We start from the raw sequence: 12,790 nt of genomic DNA on the forward strand, positions 1-12,790 counted from the left end.
ATACCTGAACTCAGATTGAGGTGTCACAGAGATGGGACCTACACCTCGATGAATGTGTGACGTAGGCCCTCAGTGAAATGGGACGTTGATAAGAGCAATGTGACTGAATCAGCTTGGGTTAGGCTGAAAGTACACTACTGTTAGAAGTTTCTCATTCAGCAATTCCTCAAATAAAGCCAAACACTCACCACAAAACTGAAGCTCGACATCCTGTGTGCATTTAAAAACTCAGTTTCTCACGCTTTACAGTATTATTCACAAACTAGACGTTTCACTTAATTCTCCCCGACTGTAGCAGCAGTTTGTTCTCACACAGACTCACGTACGAGAGTAGATTCTTAATGTGACCAAACAACTTGGAGAAAGGGCTTGCACTGGTTTTGTGGAGATGTGGGCAGCAGTTTGACGTTTTTTTGTTGTTGTTGTTGCTGCACAATTGCAGCAAAACAGCAGCGACAAGCACTCATTGCGCATTGCGTGTTGGCTACGCTCGGCTTTTTGTCGCTATCTTTCTATATAAAAGGGAGCTTCAGTCTTGCAGTGTGTTTGGCTATGGTGGATGTTTGCTTTTATATATGGCCTGCTCTCTCATACCTTAAAAAAAGCATCATTACAGTCTACTTCTTATCTTGACAGTGTCAGAATCCCTCTGTATACCCTTCCACAGCTTCCCCATCCCCCTTTCTTTAACCTCTTACCTTATTTTCTCCCCCTTTTTCTTGTTCATTTTCCTCCCCCCCCCCCCTCTCTCCAGCTCGTCCTCCTCAGGCTTTTCCACTGTGATGCCAAAACTCGATTTACCCCTCATCACTGTCTCTTTTTTCTCTCTTAGGGGACACATTCTTGATTTGGACTCATTTCGCATTGATAAAAACACTAGGGGGCACTGCTTATCCTTTGTAACTGCTTTTGCATAGACTAAAGGAGATGAGAGCAGTGTAGGTGTGTGTGTGGCGAATGAGATTTCTTTACTTGCTTTTCCAATCTACATTAACAGTTGAGCGGGACAGTTTACCCCCATAGCCTGTTTTCCTTGTCTTTCTCACTAGTTGTCTTACCTTTTTTGCGTGTGTGTCTATTACATTTTGTTCCAAAGAAAATACGTTAATGTGATCTTGAGGATTCACCACTAGTCTATGTTACTTTCTTTTGCCATTTTTCAAGCTGTATTTATCCACCTCAGAGGCCTTCAAACTGACCTGCCGTCTCATATTCAGGTCACATGTGTTTCACACACGTACACATACTAACAATAGCCCGGCGAGTTTATTTGACTCATCGATGACATTTAACTCAAGAGTGTGAGTTAGTCAGCACCTCGGATGTCGTATCGCAGTTCCGGATACTTGGAAATTGAGACACATGTAGTCGTTTTGACGTGGCAGTTGTGAATTAACGTCTGAAACGAAAAGAAAATTAAAAGCAACATGAAAGATACTTTATGATTCCTATAATTGATGCATCTCCGTTTACGAACTCTACGAATTTTGCGCTTCACATCCAGAGGCGTCAAACACGACAAAGAACAAAGGAAACGGCAGAAACTGGCTTCTCAGTATTATAACCACAGAAGGAAAAATTCACAAATGACAAGATAATCACTGCATTCGCACTTACCTTTATCAGCACATAAATGTCTTCTGTGGCTGCAAACTAAATAAATAAAGTGTTTTTATCCTTGAATGTCCTCAGCTGTGGTTGGTAATTGCCACACTCTGACAAATCGCTGACAGCAGTTAAATAGTTAAAAAGATAATTCTGCTGTAAGTGGTGTATTAGGGGGAAAGGTCATTCTTGACCTATTTAGAACGTTGAATCCCTTTCCTAGCGAAATCCAGACTTTGTCCCTTTGTGCTTGAGTGACATGGGCTTTCTCTATAATAACATCCCTAGTAATGGGCCATAATAATATATATTGTGCTAATCAGAAAGTATACTACTAACTAAGTATACTAATAAGCATCAAACTGACAACCATCAATAAACGGATTGTACGACAATGCTACATTTTATTCAGTTGAATGCTTATTGTTGTAGTTCGTTTTGGGATATATGTGTATTTGTGTGATTTATGTCAATTAAATAAGCATTACCAAGTTCTTTTTGGACTCTTTAAAGGACATATAGATACTTGTTACTTCTAAGATGAAAATCTCTCTTGGTGCTTTGGTAACAAAGTATATATAGTACACTAAAGTAACTTATTTTGCTTGACCATTTTTTTTTTTTTTTTTTTTGCATTTTTATTTACTCCAATTTTTAGCAACTAAAGAACTTTTTAAAAAATTAATTGAAACTTTCTATTTAATAGTACTTTTAAATTTTGTAAGACAAATTTTTCTTTTTCTTTTAGATGGTGTGTGTGTGTGTGTGTGTGTGCGTGTGTGATGAGGTTGTGAAGCCGTAATAGGTTTTTTTTTCTTCTCTTCAGCCTCTCTTTCACACTCACCCTCTCTTCTCCTCAACTCCTGGTTAAAACATAGCTGGTGGCTATGGGAAGTTAATTTCAGATTGTTATATATTTCCATTAATTTCGTCCGTCTGGTGCTGGACTTCCTTTGAGAACAGGGGTATCAGAGGCTCATTTTTGGGGGGTTCAGGAGTTCTTTCCCTTCGGCAGGCTAGTCGGAGCTTTAGAAACAGATAGCTGATAGGCGAGCGGTTTCGTCACGTTCATTAGCCATTGGTCCCCCTTTTTTTCTCCTCCAACTTTTGGAGTTGTGACTGAAAGGATGGGGTGAGTGCCTCAGAAAGTTTAAACAAAACGTCTCTGCTGAGAGCCCATCTGAAAAGCCCCGCAGCTAGTCTCAACGTAGAAAAAAGGGAGGTTTGGCCTGACACTGACGTTTGAAAGTGCACACATGCACGCGCGCACACACACACACATAAGCAAGAGCTTCTTTCGTACACACTCACGTACTTAGAATCATATACAGACAATACACAGTTGAAGCATACACACACCTGACCTCCCGGTACACTCTGAAACAAGCGATAAAACTCCCTCGAGGTTTCAAAGAGACTTAGTATTTTGTTTTCTTCTGGAGTGGCTAAAGTGCACGCCTTTTTCTTTGTTAATAAAATGTTTTTGTTTCATTACTTCTCTTGCTTTTGTTTTTCCTTGTGAAGACAAACAGATTGTTAGTGTTATGTCTGGCCATGGTCTTAGGCAGACATAACATGTAAATATGTAAGTGACTTTTATGTTTTAGCATCTTGTGCCATTTTCCGGTCAGGGTGTTTAATATTCACGATTAATTCCTAAGCAGATTTATTGATGTTCTGTCCAGCGTGACCCTATAAGGATGTCATATTCGTTGTGAAGCAGTTTGTAGTTAACATTCATCCAAATAATGGTAGTTTTATCATCGTGTGTACTCTCCGCAGCTGTATTTCTGTCAGACGTGCACTCTGCTCTGCTAGTTTGTCTCGGCGCGTTGACGGCGAGTTGGGCTTTCCTGTAAACACCTCGGGCAGCCTGACCCCTGTCTCTCCTGCCGTCTGCCTGAACCGGCCCTCACCTCCCCCGGCTGACGAGGCCCAGCCTGTACGTGTCAGTGGGCGTCTGAGTTATGACAGAACCGCGTCTCCCTCTTCGCTTCATCCCTCTCCGTCCCCTCATTCTTCCAGCCGGGAGAGTCAATGATCCAAAACTCTGTTAAAACAGGGTCAGCCCCACATGTGCACTTACTGGGTGTCAGTTTAACCTGCTCAAAAATACTTACGGCTATTATTATAGCTTATAAATCATTAAGAAAGTTTAATTATACAAAAATTTCATGGTGGAAATGTGCTGGATGACACATGGGAAGGAGAATTTAATGGGCCAGCAAGTCCCAGCACAGAGAGGGGAAATATTGAGGTTAGCTTTCTATTTTATGGCACTGCCGAAAGGCTGAGGGAGACACTTAGTCGGGTTTTGCCCTGTTGATACGAACGCTCAGAAATATACCGTTCCCTCGTTTCGACGCCAGCGCAATATTCACGCCGTCTCGAAGGTGATGAAGATGTTGCTGTGATCGCACCTAGTACTTTCTTTAATAAAATCTCCCCTAATTAACACACGACTTTAATTAGCCAACAGGATTTCATAGGTCTTTGTTAGACATCTGTGTTCCACAAAACTAATGTTTGTCACTTATTTTGTATCGTGATGGTGTGTTTAGAAGCACTGATGAGTAATGTAATGACTTTAAGTGTCAATCCAAAAGAGGTGTTCATTTGAATTGATTCATCTGAATTCCTAATCCTTACCATAATATAGACATGAAGATAAGATTCAATAAAACATATATGAATGATTTCAATTTATATGTGATATCTTTTAAGATAAGTTAATACTACAAGGTTAACACAGGGAATTGTAAAATTGTGTAATAGTCCTGGGAAACTTGGAAATGTTTTAGTTGTTCCAGGCCTGGAAATTTCATGAATATGTATAAAAGGTCATGGAAACTATATTGAACTACAATATTTCACAAGTTACTAAAATGTATCTTTGTAAAAATGTAATGTTTTTTGTAAACCGCAATAGAAAATCTTTTCTTTTTCTTTTTTTTAATGAAATTAAGACTTTTTTTAATTTAGTAAGAAGGCCTTAAATTGATCAACAGTGAAAGTAAAGACATTTAGAATGTTACAAAAGATTTCTATTTAAAATAAACAAATGTTCTTTTGAACTTTCTATCAAAGATTCCTGAATTTTTTTTTTATCATGATTTCCACAAAAATATTAAGCAGCTCAACTGTTTTTCAACATTGATGATAAGAAATGTTTCTTAAGCTCCAAATTAACATATTAGAGTCTATTAGAATTTCTGAAGGATCATGTGACAGTGAATACTGGAATTACTGCTGAAGATTCAGCTTTGACATCACAGCAGTAAATTGCTTTAAAAAAACAGAGTTGCAGTAATATTTCACAATATAATTGTTTTCACTGTATTTTTGATTAAATAAATATAAGAGACATCTTTAAAAAAAAAAAAAAAAATCTCACCCTCCCAAAACTTTTGAACGGTAGTTCACACACATATATATATATATATATATATATATATATATGAAATTTGTCATGTATCAGTTGCATCTATCCAATTGAAAACGATGTAAAATCAACAACTGCCCACCATCAGTTGTAGCCGGCCGAATGAGCTGCACTACATGTGAAGATGTAAACAAAGAGTGAAGACACAAAAGGAGAGTTTGCCGTGATGATACGCACTCCCACACTTGTCGGTACAGTGTGCAGACTCCGCTCTCTCTCCAGGGTTCAAGGCATTGCAGGATCAATGCAGAACGGGTCCAAAATGAGGGGCCCCATCAGCCTTTTATCATCCAAACCGAGATCTCTCCTCATCGGCCCTGTGCCAGGCACAGCTGCTCCGGGGCCCCTCTTTCTCTGACGAGCACAAAAATTCACGCACACTTACACACTCTGCTGGTGCACTATCTGTGTGTTTAATTCTCTATCAATATGTTTTCGGCATGTTAGATTTTAGTTATTTGAAGTTAAAGCATGTCGGTTAGGAGTTGAGGCCTGTTTACACCAAAAATGATAGCTATGATGATAAACCATATTAGTGTCCACTCCAACACATGGTACTATTTTGTTTATTATAAGTGTGTGCAGCTTTAAATGCTCGGGCCCTTTAAAGTCAGGTGGATTCTGATTGGCTGATTGTTGCAGTTGTGATGTGGACTCTTCTTTTTTTTAGAATGTTTTTTTTTTTTTAATGATATATTTTTATTTACATAGTAGTATGACGGTACTTTTTGGTAATTGAAGCATAAACCGTCAATGACGCCTCAAAGAGCTGCAAGCTTCAGGAGTCGCCTGTGTGTGGCCTTTATTCGACAGTGACTGATGCCCAAGTGCACCCCACCCCTGTGCCCCCTTCACTTGCTCTTTCACTCATCCTGCCCCCATGTTTCCCTCTTTCCTCTTGTTTTCCATGAGTGCAAGCTCGACACAGCACCGCTGCCTTTCCTGGCACGCCGCTCCTTATCCTCTCGCTTTTGTTTTCAGTAGGTGTCAAACGCTCACCGCTTGTGCTGTGTCAGTAAATATTTACCCGGCTTCCTTTTCCTCGGCCGCCTTTGCTGACGTGTGCATGTGTGTGTCCGTCCATGGAGCGTCCCCTACTCGCCCCATCTCCGCTCACAAGGGTCCACTGATACCCTATTCTGGCCCAACCTTTCCGGGACAACACACTGGACGATGTCATGCTTCACACGTGGCGTTCCACTCAGCGACAGGAAGTAGAAGAGGAAGTTATCGCCACTCGCTCTCCACTTACAACTGTTCATAAATCAAAAAACGCCCGCCGAGTTCCACTGTGGCGCCTATAAATGCACACGTACCTAGCAAATATACTCCTGGCTGGACGCTCGTAGGGGTTAGATATATCCACACCGACGCACACGCTGCCTCCCCAGGGCCTCATATTGTCCTGGTGCTTAGGGTTTCCTTCCTGCCCCAAAGACAAAGGACGGGCAGGCGCTGAGGCCCAGGCTTCAAAGCAGGGGAAGGCGCAAGTGTTGTCTCTTCCTGTGCAGGGTGTTGGAGCTCCAGGGCAGCTGCCGCTGTTTTCTCAGCCCCGAGCGGGAGGCCAGAGGAATGAGGCCTGGCCTGTGCCCTCTTGGACCTGGAGAATGAAGAAAGGCCAAAACATCCCACCTCTTTTGGAGCCCCTCTTGGCTCCAGAGGTTAGACGGTCTTAATGGGGTCAGCACAACTCTAGCGAAGGACACTGAGATTAGTTTAGTTGACACCACTGAACTATCAAACCAAAGAGCATTTATTTTAAAGAAAGACAGCACAAGTGTTATTAGCATTCAACATATTTTACAAACAGTTCGTTGTGATGTTATGATAATGCAATAGACAAGCCATTCAATGTGTAAACAGAAAGTGTGTCGAATAGCTGTGGATGTCAATTCTTGATGCAACTGTCAGTGGTAATTAATTCAATGTCACTTTAATTATAATGCATAATCATGAAATTTGTTAATACAATTTGTATGTGGTGTATATATTGTTCGCAGTTTGAAACTATACTATATACTGTACATATGATGCTGACATTTATATTGGTTTATATTTAAAGATGAAGTCTGATGAGGAGCATTTAGCACGAAACGTCACGTTCATTAAATGTTTTTGAGAGCAACTTTTTTGCCTCATATGTCTAAAGCAGTAAAGTCTGTAAAATGAAACAAAAAGCTCCAGGTCAGAGGCTTCTGTAAGTATGTGGTTTGTCTGTGTGGTTTTGTTTCTACCAAGTGTAATGGTGCAACACTCAAATATTCCTAAGTTAGCACTTATTTACACTAGGCTAAATTGTAACTTACACAGAGCTGGTAAAGCCCCCAGTAATCGGTAAGTAAAAGTAATCGTTCATTTGGAGTAAAGCGTTGCGTCATTTGTTTGTAGATCCGGCTTGGCCTGATAGCCTGTTATCTAATGTTAGATCCTGCAGACTATGCCAAAATTGTTAAATCCTTTGACATTCATATGTTTAAGTGTAGCTTACTATAAGTGTCCACATACTTTTTCACGTACTGCTGTTGTGTGGATGTGCATGTATGTAGCTGTGCGTGCTGTGCGTCTATGTGCAGTGTTGGCCTTCTCTCACCAGTTGTAATTGGACAGTTAATCAATCAAATATTTAAGCTTCATTTTACCACGCAGTGGGATGTCCAGATTATGGCAGCAGTTTGGATGCATTAGTCTGGACTCAGCACCGATGCTAACAGCATGGCTTCCTGAATCAGCCTGCATCTGGATTCACATGCACGTGCGCGAGTGTGTGCGTCCGCACTGTCTTCCCTCACCATGGTAATTGCCGCTTTTTTCATGGTGCTATTTGTTGGTAAGCACGTTCCTTTTTAAAAGCTCATGTTATTTATTTATCTCTTCTCTACTTTATTCCTCCCTCATTCTTCTGGGAATGTGTTGAGTGGTTTTTTTCCCCTGCCTCCAGGGACGCCATTGTGGATTACCATTCAGTTCTCACCTAATTATCTGGTGACTTGCACTGCCTTTGACACGTAATTATCAAAGGCCTAAATAATTGTCTTATTTCTTGTGTGTTTGCATGTAAGTCTCATGGAGAGCATTCGCTTTTGTCGCCGGGACGGCTGAAATGGCGGAGTATTTATCGCTGCACGAGAATCGCCTCCCCGCCTTTCTTATCATTTAACTCTCCTCTTTGCTTGTGTGTGTGCGTGTGTGTGTTTCACACTATTTTGTGTTCAAAATGCAGAGGCAAATAAAGAAGCTCTTCCGTTGCGGTCAGCTTCATTAAGGAAAATGCGATTTCCAACAACTGAAGTCGAGCAATTAGCTCACTACGTGACGTGAAGCCACTTAAAGTGCTAAATGCTGTATTTTACAGTAGAGGTCACTGAATAGGTCAAACAGAGGAAGAGAGTGAGAGTGAGAATGGGGGACGGGGGCAAGGATAAATGACAACGGGGGTATTTTGTCCTCATCAGCTGCAGGATTTAGCTGCTATCGGAAGTACTATTTCGGTTAGCTGGTCCAAAATCATCCTTGTGTCTTTAATTGGGTTTCTACTGATTGGGGTCTCATAGCAACTGGGCTCTCTAGCAAAAGATGGATGAAGAGAACAGTCTTAATGGAGCTTATAGGGAGAAAAGGAAAGGAAATCTGCTGTCTTCAGAGGTTTCCTGCTGGCAGTCCTTGATACTGTTTGACTGAATGTCACGGCTGACCATTTACCACCTCACAGCATTTCCAAAATGACCCAGTGTAAACAAAATATTAAGTTTGCGGTTGGTACGATTGCTTAATGTTTTTCTAAAAAAAAGTCTTTAAAAAAGTATTTCATGCTCACTTTGTGTGTGTGTATATATATATATATATATAGGGCTTAAATGTAACCAAGTATGTTACAGTAAGCAAATGCGGGTGGATTTAAGCGGCGGCGTGTAACGCAGTAACTCCTACTAGCCCCTTTGTCGGGTATAATTGTATACAATATACTTGGTCTCTCATCTCTCCGACAGTGAGTTGACACACAAACCCTTTACTCACTTGTTTCATTTGCTCCGGATGAATATTGTTGGTGGTGGTACAGTAACAGGGCTTGGATTCCGGCGAGGGATTGTGCGTATTGAGCATAATTTGACTCATTCCCGCAGATTTTGTGCTCACACCCTCAGTGTGTATAGAGAAGTATATTGGCTGTATATAATGGGTCCGTGCGTCAAGTCTTAAAGCGACAGCAGCCTAATATACCGGCTGCCAAATTATGAGATAATATAAAAAATATCGATATGGTAGTTTTTCCCCTATGGTATCGATGTCAAAATTGTGGACAGTGAAAATGCTGAGTGGCCAGTAACTTTGGAAAACCCACTACCCACAGTGGCTAGTGAGCAAAAAAGTTAGTCAAGCCCAATATATAAATATATATAATACATATATACAATATATATATATATATATATATATATATATATATATATATATATATATCTATATCTATATCTATATATATCTATATCTATATATATCTATATATATATATATATATATATATATATATATGTGTGTGTGTGTGTGTGTGTGTGTGTGTGTGTGTGTGTGTGTGTGTGTGTGTGTGTGTATGTATATATGTGTATATATATGTGTGTGTGTGTGTGATGTCATCTGTAGTATTTGCATAATGAATTGCAACTGGTATTCTTTCTTACATCTATTTGCATACTGAATTGTGATTTTTCTTCTAACCATTTACAGCTCCTTTTACACTGCATAGTAACTAAGTGTTGATTCTTGTGAGCAGCCGACTGAGAAAATACATGTATTGAGAGTCATAACTGATGCAATGAAACCTAAAACTTTAACACTAATCTTTCGCTGCTGTTCAAGCACAGTTGTTTTCTTCAGAAAATGCTAATTTCACTGCTAACACACTTGTGTCGAAAACGGGGGAGTGATGTTTTCGTTCCATCTCGAAGGCTGGATGTCATCTCCGTCTCATTGCCTCCTTCATCGCGCCTTCACCTCTCCCCCTGTCTCTCCTCCTTAAGCCAGATGCTCAAGTGCAAAGAAAAGGGCAGAAGTGAGATAGCAAATGTTTCAACATCTGTCTCTGTTGATTTTAGCGCAACAAGTACTTCCACATGTTTGCTTTTTCTTCGCGCTGTTTCTGGGCAGGAGGTTGATGAGCACATCTGCCCGGTTTCTTTCTTTTATGGGTACAGACCAGCTGAGAGAGCGGCTCACGTGGTGCTATAATGCTTAAGCTAATGTACGGAGGAATGCAGATTACGAGTGTTTTAAGACTTTGGTCCCGTGCGTGCCGTCATTCTCACTCGCTCACTTGCATTGATTGGGCTGACAGTAAATTATTTATTTTTCCATATGTTCTTTTAATAATTTCAGTGCTTGGCTCTGCCCACAGGGCATTTTGAAATTTAGGTTTACATTAATGGGCGCTGTGTGTGCGTGTGTGTAATACAGTTGCAGACAGCGTGTGTGGAGCACATAGACTGTCACTGAAGGACATCAATCAGAGCAGTGTGATGGTGTAAATCTAATACACATGTTTCAGTTTTCCCAAAGGAAAACATCACAGATTCACACACATCAAAGCTGCTCTCCGTCATTTTCCCCATCATATCCAATGTCCATGCTTGCTTTGAGGTTGTGTTTACATGATTTTGTCAGGGCATTTGTCATGGCATAAGTAAATCTGTCATTAAATGCCTTTTTATGTGATTTAAATATTCATGCATAACGTTTCCATATTAGCAGCAACATTGTGATGATATACATCACTTTCCACCTATAGGGTACAAAAAGTTAATTCGTTCGTTCGTTCGTTCATTCATTCATTCATTCATTCATTCATTCATTCATTCATGTGTGATAATTGGTATAGAAAATATTTCTATAGCATCATTAAATGGTTGAACTTGACAAATACAGTCAACACAACAATATATGGAAGAAAAAAAAGAAAGAATGGCATGATATTGACTTGTCCTGCTGTAGAAAGGACTGAAATGCTCTTCTTGTACAGCTACTTACTATATTAATTTTTATATTTCTTAGTAGTTATCTAACACATCTAATAGTGTCACAGCAGAAATGATGGGATTTGTTCTTTTAATTCTTTAAATAATAGTTATAGGACACCAAAGTGCACAGTATTGCTAGGAAGTCCCATGCTCTATTTGTTTTTTTGTTTGTTTTTTATTCCAAGCGTTTTTTTTTTGTTTTTTTTTTAACCATGTATATCTGAAACGTGTATATAGTTAGCTTTCCAAAGTCCAAACGCTGTCTTAACTGACACTTTTAGTAGTTTTTAAAAGGTTGAATTTGCTGGCCTCTTGGGTATCATTGAAACAGGAATATGTTTTAGCCATGCGTGTTTCAGTCACTCTGTGTGTGTGTGTGTGAGTGAGTGTGTGTGTGAGCCGACATGTGCTTCCTCCCCTTTTTTCTTTAAGAGGATGCTCCTGAGAAAAGCTTATCAGCGGTGTGATGTATTAGTCCTTAGTGCCTTAATAGATTCCATTTATCTCTATACAGTCCCTCTAATTTAAATGGGCTTGGGGAATGTATTAAAATGACTATAGACACTTTGATGTAGCACCAGGCCAGGTGTAGCTCCTGTAAAATGGATCACGTAAAGTGATTGTTAACCTATTGTTGTCAGACCGGCCCTTTTTCTCTAGCCGTTTATCTTGAACGGAATAGTTAGCGTGACAGGCTAACTCCTTTGGATTGAATACATTCGAAAATACGGGGATGAAAAGAAGTGCCTCTTCACGTGTGTTTATCATGTAGAAGTGTTTTTTACATTCTTTTTACATTGAAGACTGCAGCATCAAGAATGCATTGCAGACCTTGTACTCCTACTGTAATGTTTAGCACATTAGCATAGTTGACAAAATATATGATGGTATTGTCATGTAATTCTATTATATTTCATGGTTATTGAACGATTACCACGACTTTGACAGTACATGATAATCTAAAGACTTTAAGTTAGTAGAAACTAAAAACACCATAAATTTGGATAATCCTGTAGCTTTTATTGAAACAATGCTATCATATGCTAATTGATAATCTCTCTCTCTCTCTCGCTCTCTCTCTCACATTCAGATGATTCAGCGAGAAGCAGAAGTGAAGAATCGTGTTCGTGCGGTGGCCATGACTGACTCTGTCCATAACGTCTGGCACCAGGAGGCCAACAAGTCCATTCAGGACTGGCTCAGAGAGGTACGATCTTCCATCAACCGCATATGCCAAAATCTTGATGTTCCCAATCACAGCATCAATAGCGGCCGCACGGCTCAGCTCAAACAGCCTGGCATTTCATTCAGCGAGCAGATACACTCCCGAAGCAGGAGTCACGGAAAGCCAATAGTTTGTTTTTCATCCCACACTCTTGTTTGTCTGTTTGGGCAGATGTCAATAAGAAATCAAAGCCAAACGCTGCCGCACGCAGGCAGATGCTCTGTTAGTATGTCAGTTTTATTTAGTTGCTGCCCTTTCAGCGATGACCTCGAGTCCAGAGACAACACCTGGGAACACTCAATATGCACATAAATATGAGAGAGTGGATCCCAAGCCAGGGCTACAGGGGAGACAGCCATGCAAATGCCAAGCGCAAACACACACCCTCGCCTCTCGCCCGCTTTCCCCGTGAAACAGCGGACCACCCAGCCCACCAGAAAAAAAAATGTCTTTCATTCCTTTGTCTTTGCTGATCTGCTTTGCTCCGTCAGATGTTTGCTTGCCTTTTGT

General features: G+C 40.3%; 1 protein-coding gene across 1 annotated transcript in view; it reads left to right on the forward strand.

The window, feature by feature from the left end:
• The window catches only part of arb2a (ARB2 cotranscriptional regulator A), a 184,710-nt gene that overhangs the window by 113,447 nt on the left and 58,473 nt on the right, over nucleotides 1-12,790 (forward strand). Inside the window, exon 9 of the mRNA XM_084414065.1 lies at nucleotides 12,146-12,262. Coding sequence (XP_084270191.1) covers nucleotides 12,146-12,262 — 117 coding nt within the window. The remainder of the gene's footprint in view (nucleotides 1-12,145; nucleotides 12,263-12,790) is intronic.

This window comes from Rutilus rutilus (assembly GCF_951802725.1).
Source record: "Rutilus rutilus genome assembly, chromosome: 7".
Classification (NCBI taxonomy): domain Eukaryota; kingdom Metazoa; phylum Chordata; class Actinopteri; order Cypriniformes; family Leuciscidae; genus Rutilus; species Rutilus rutilus.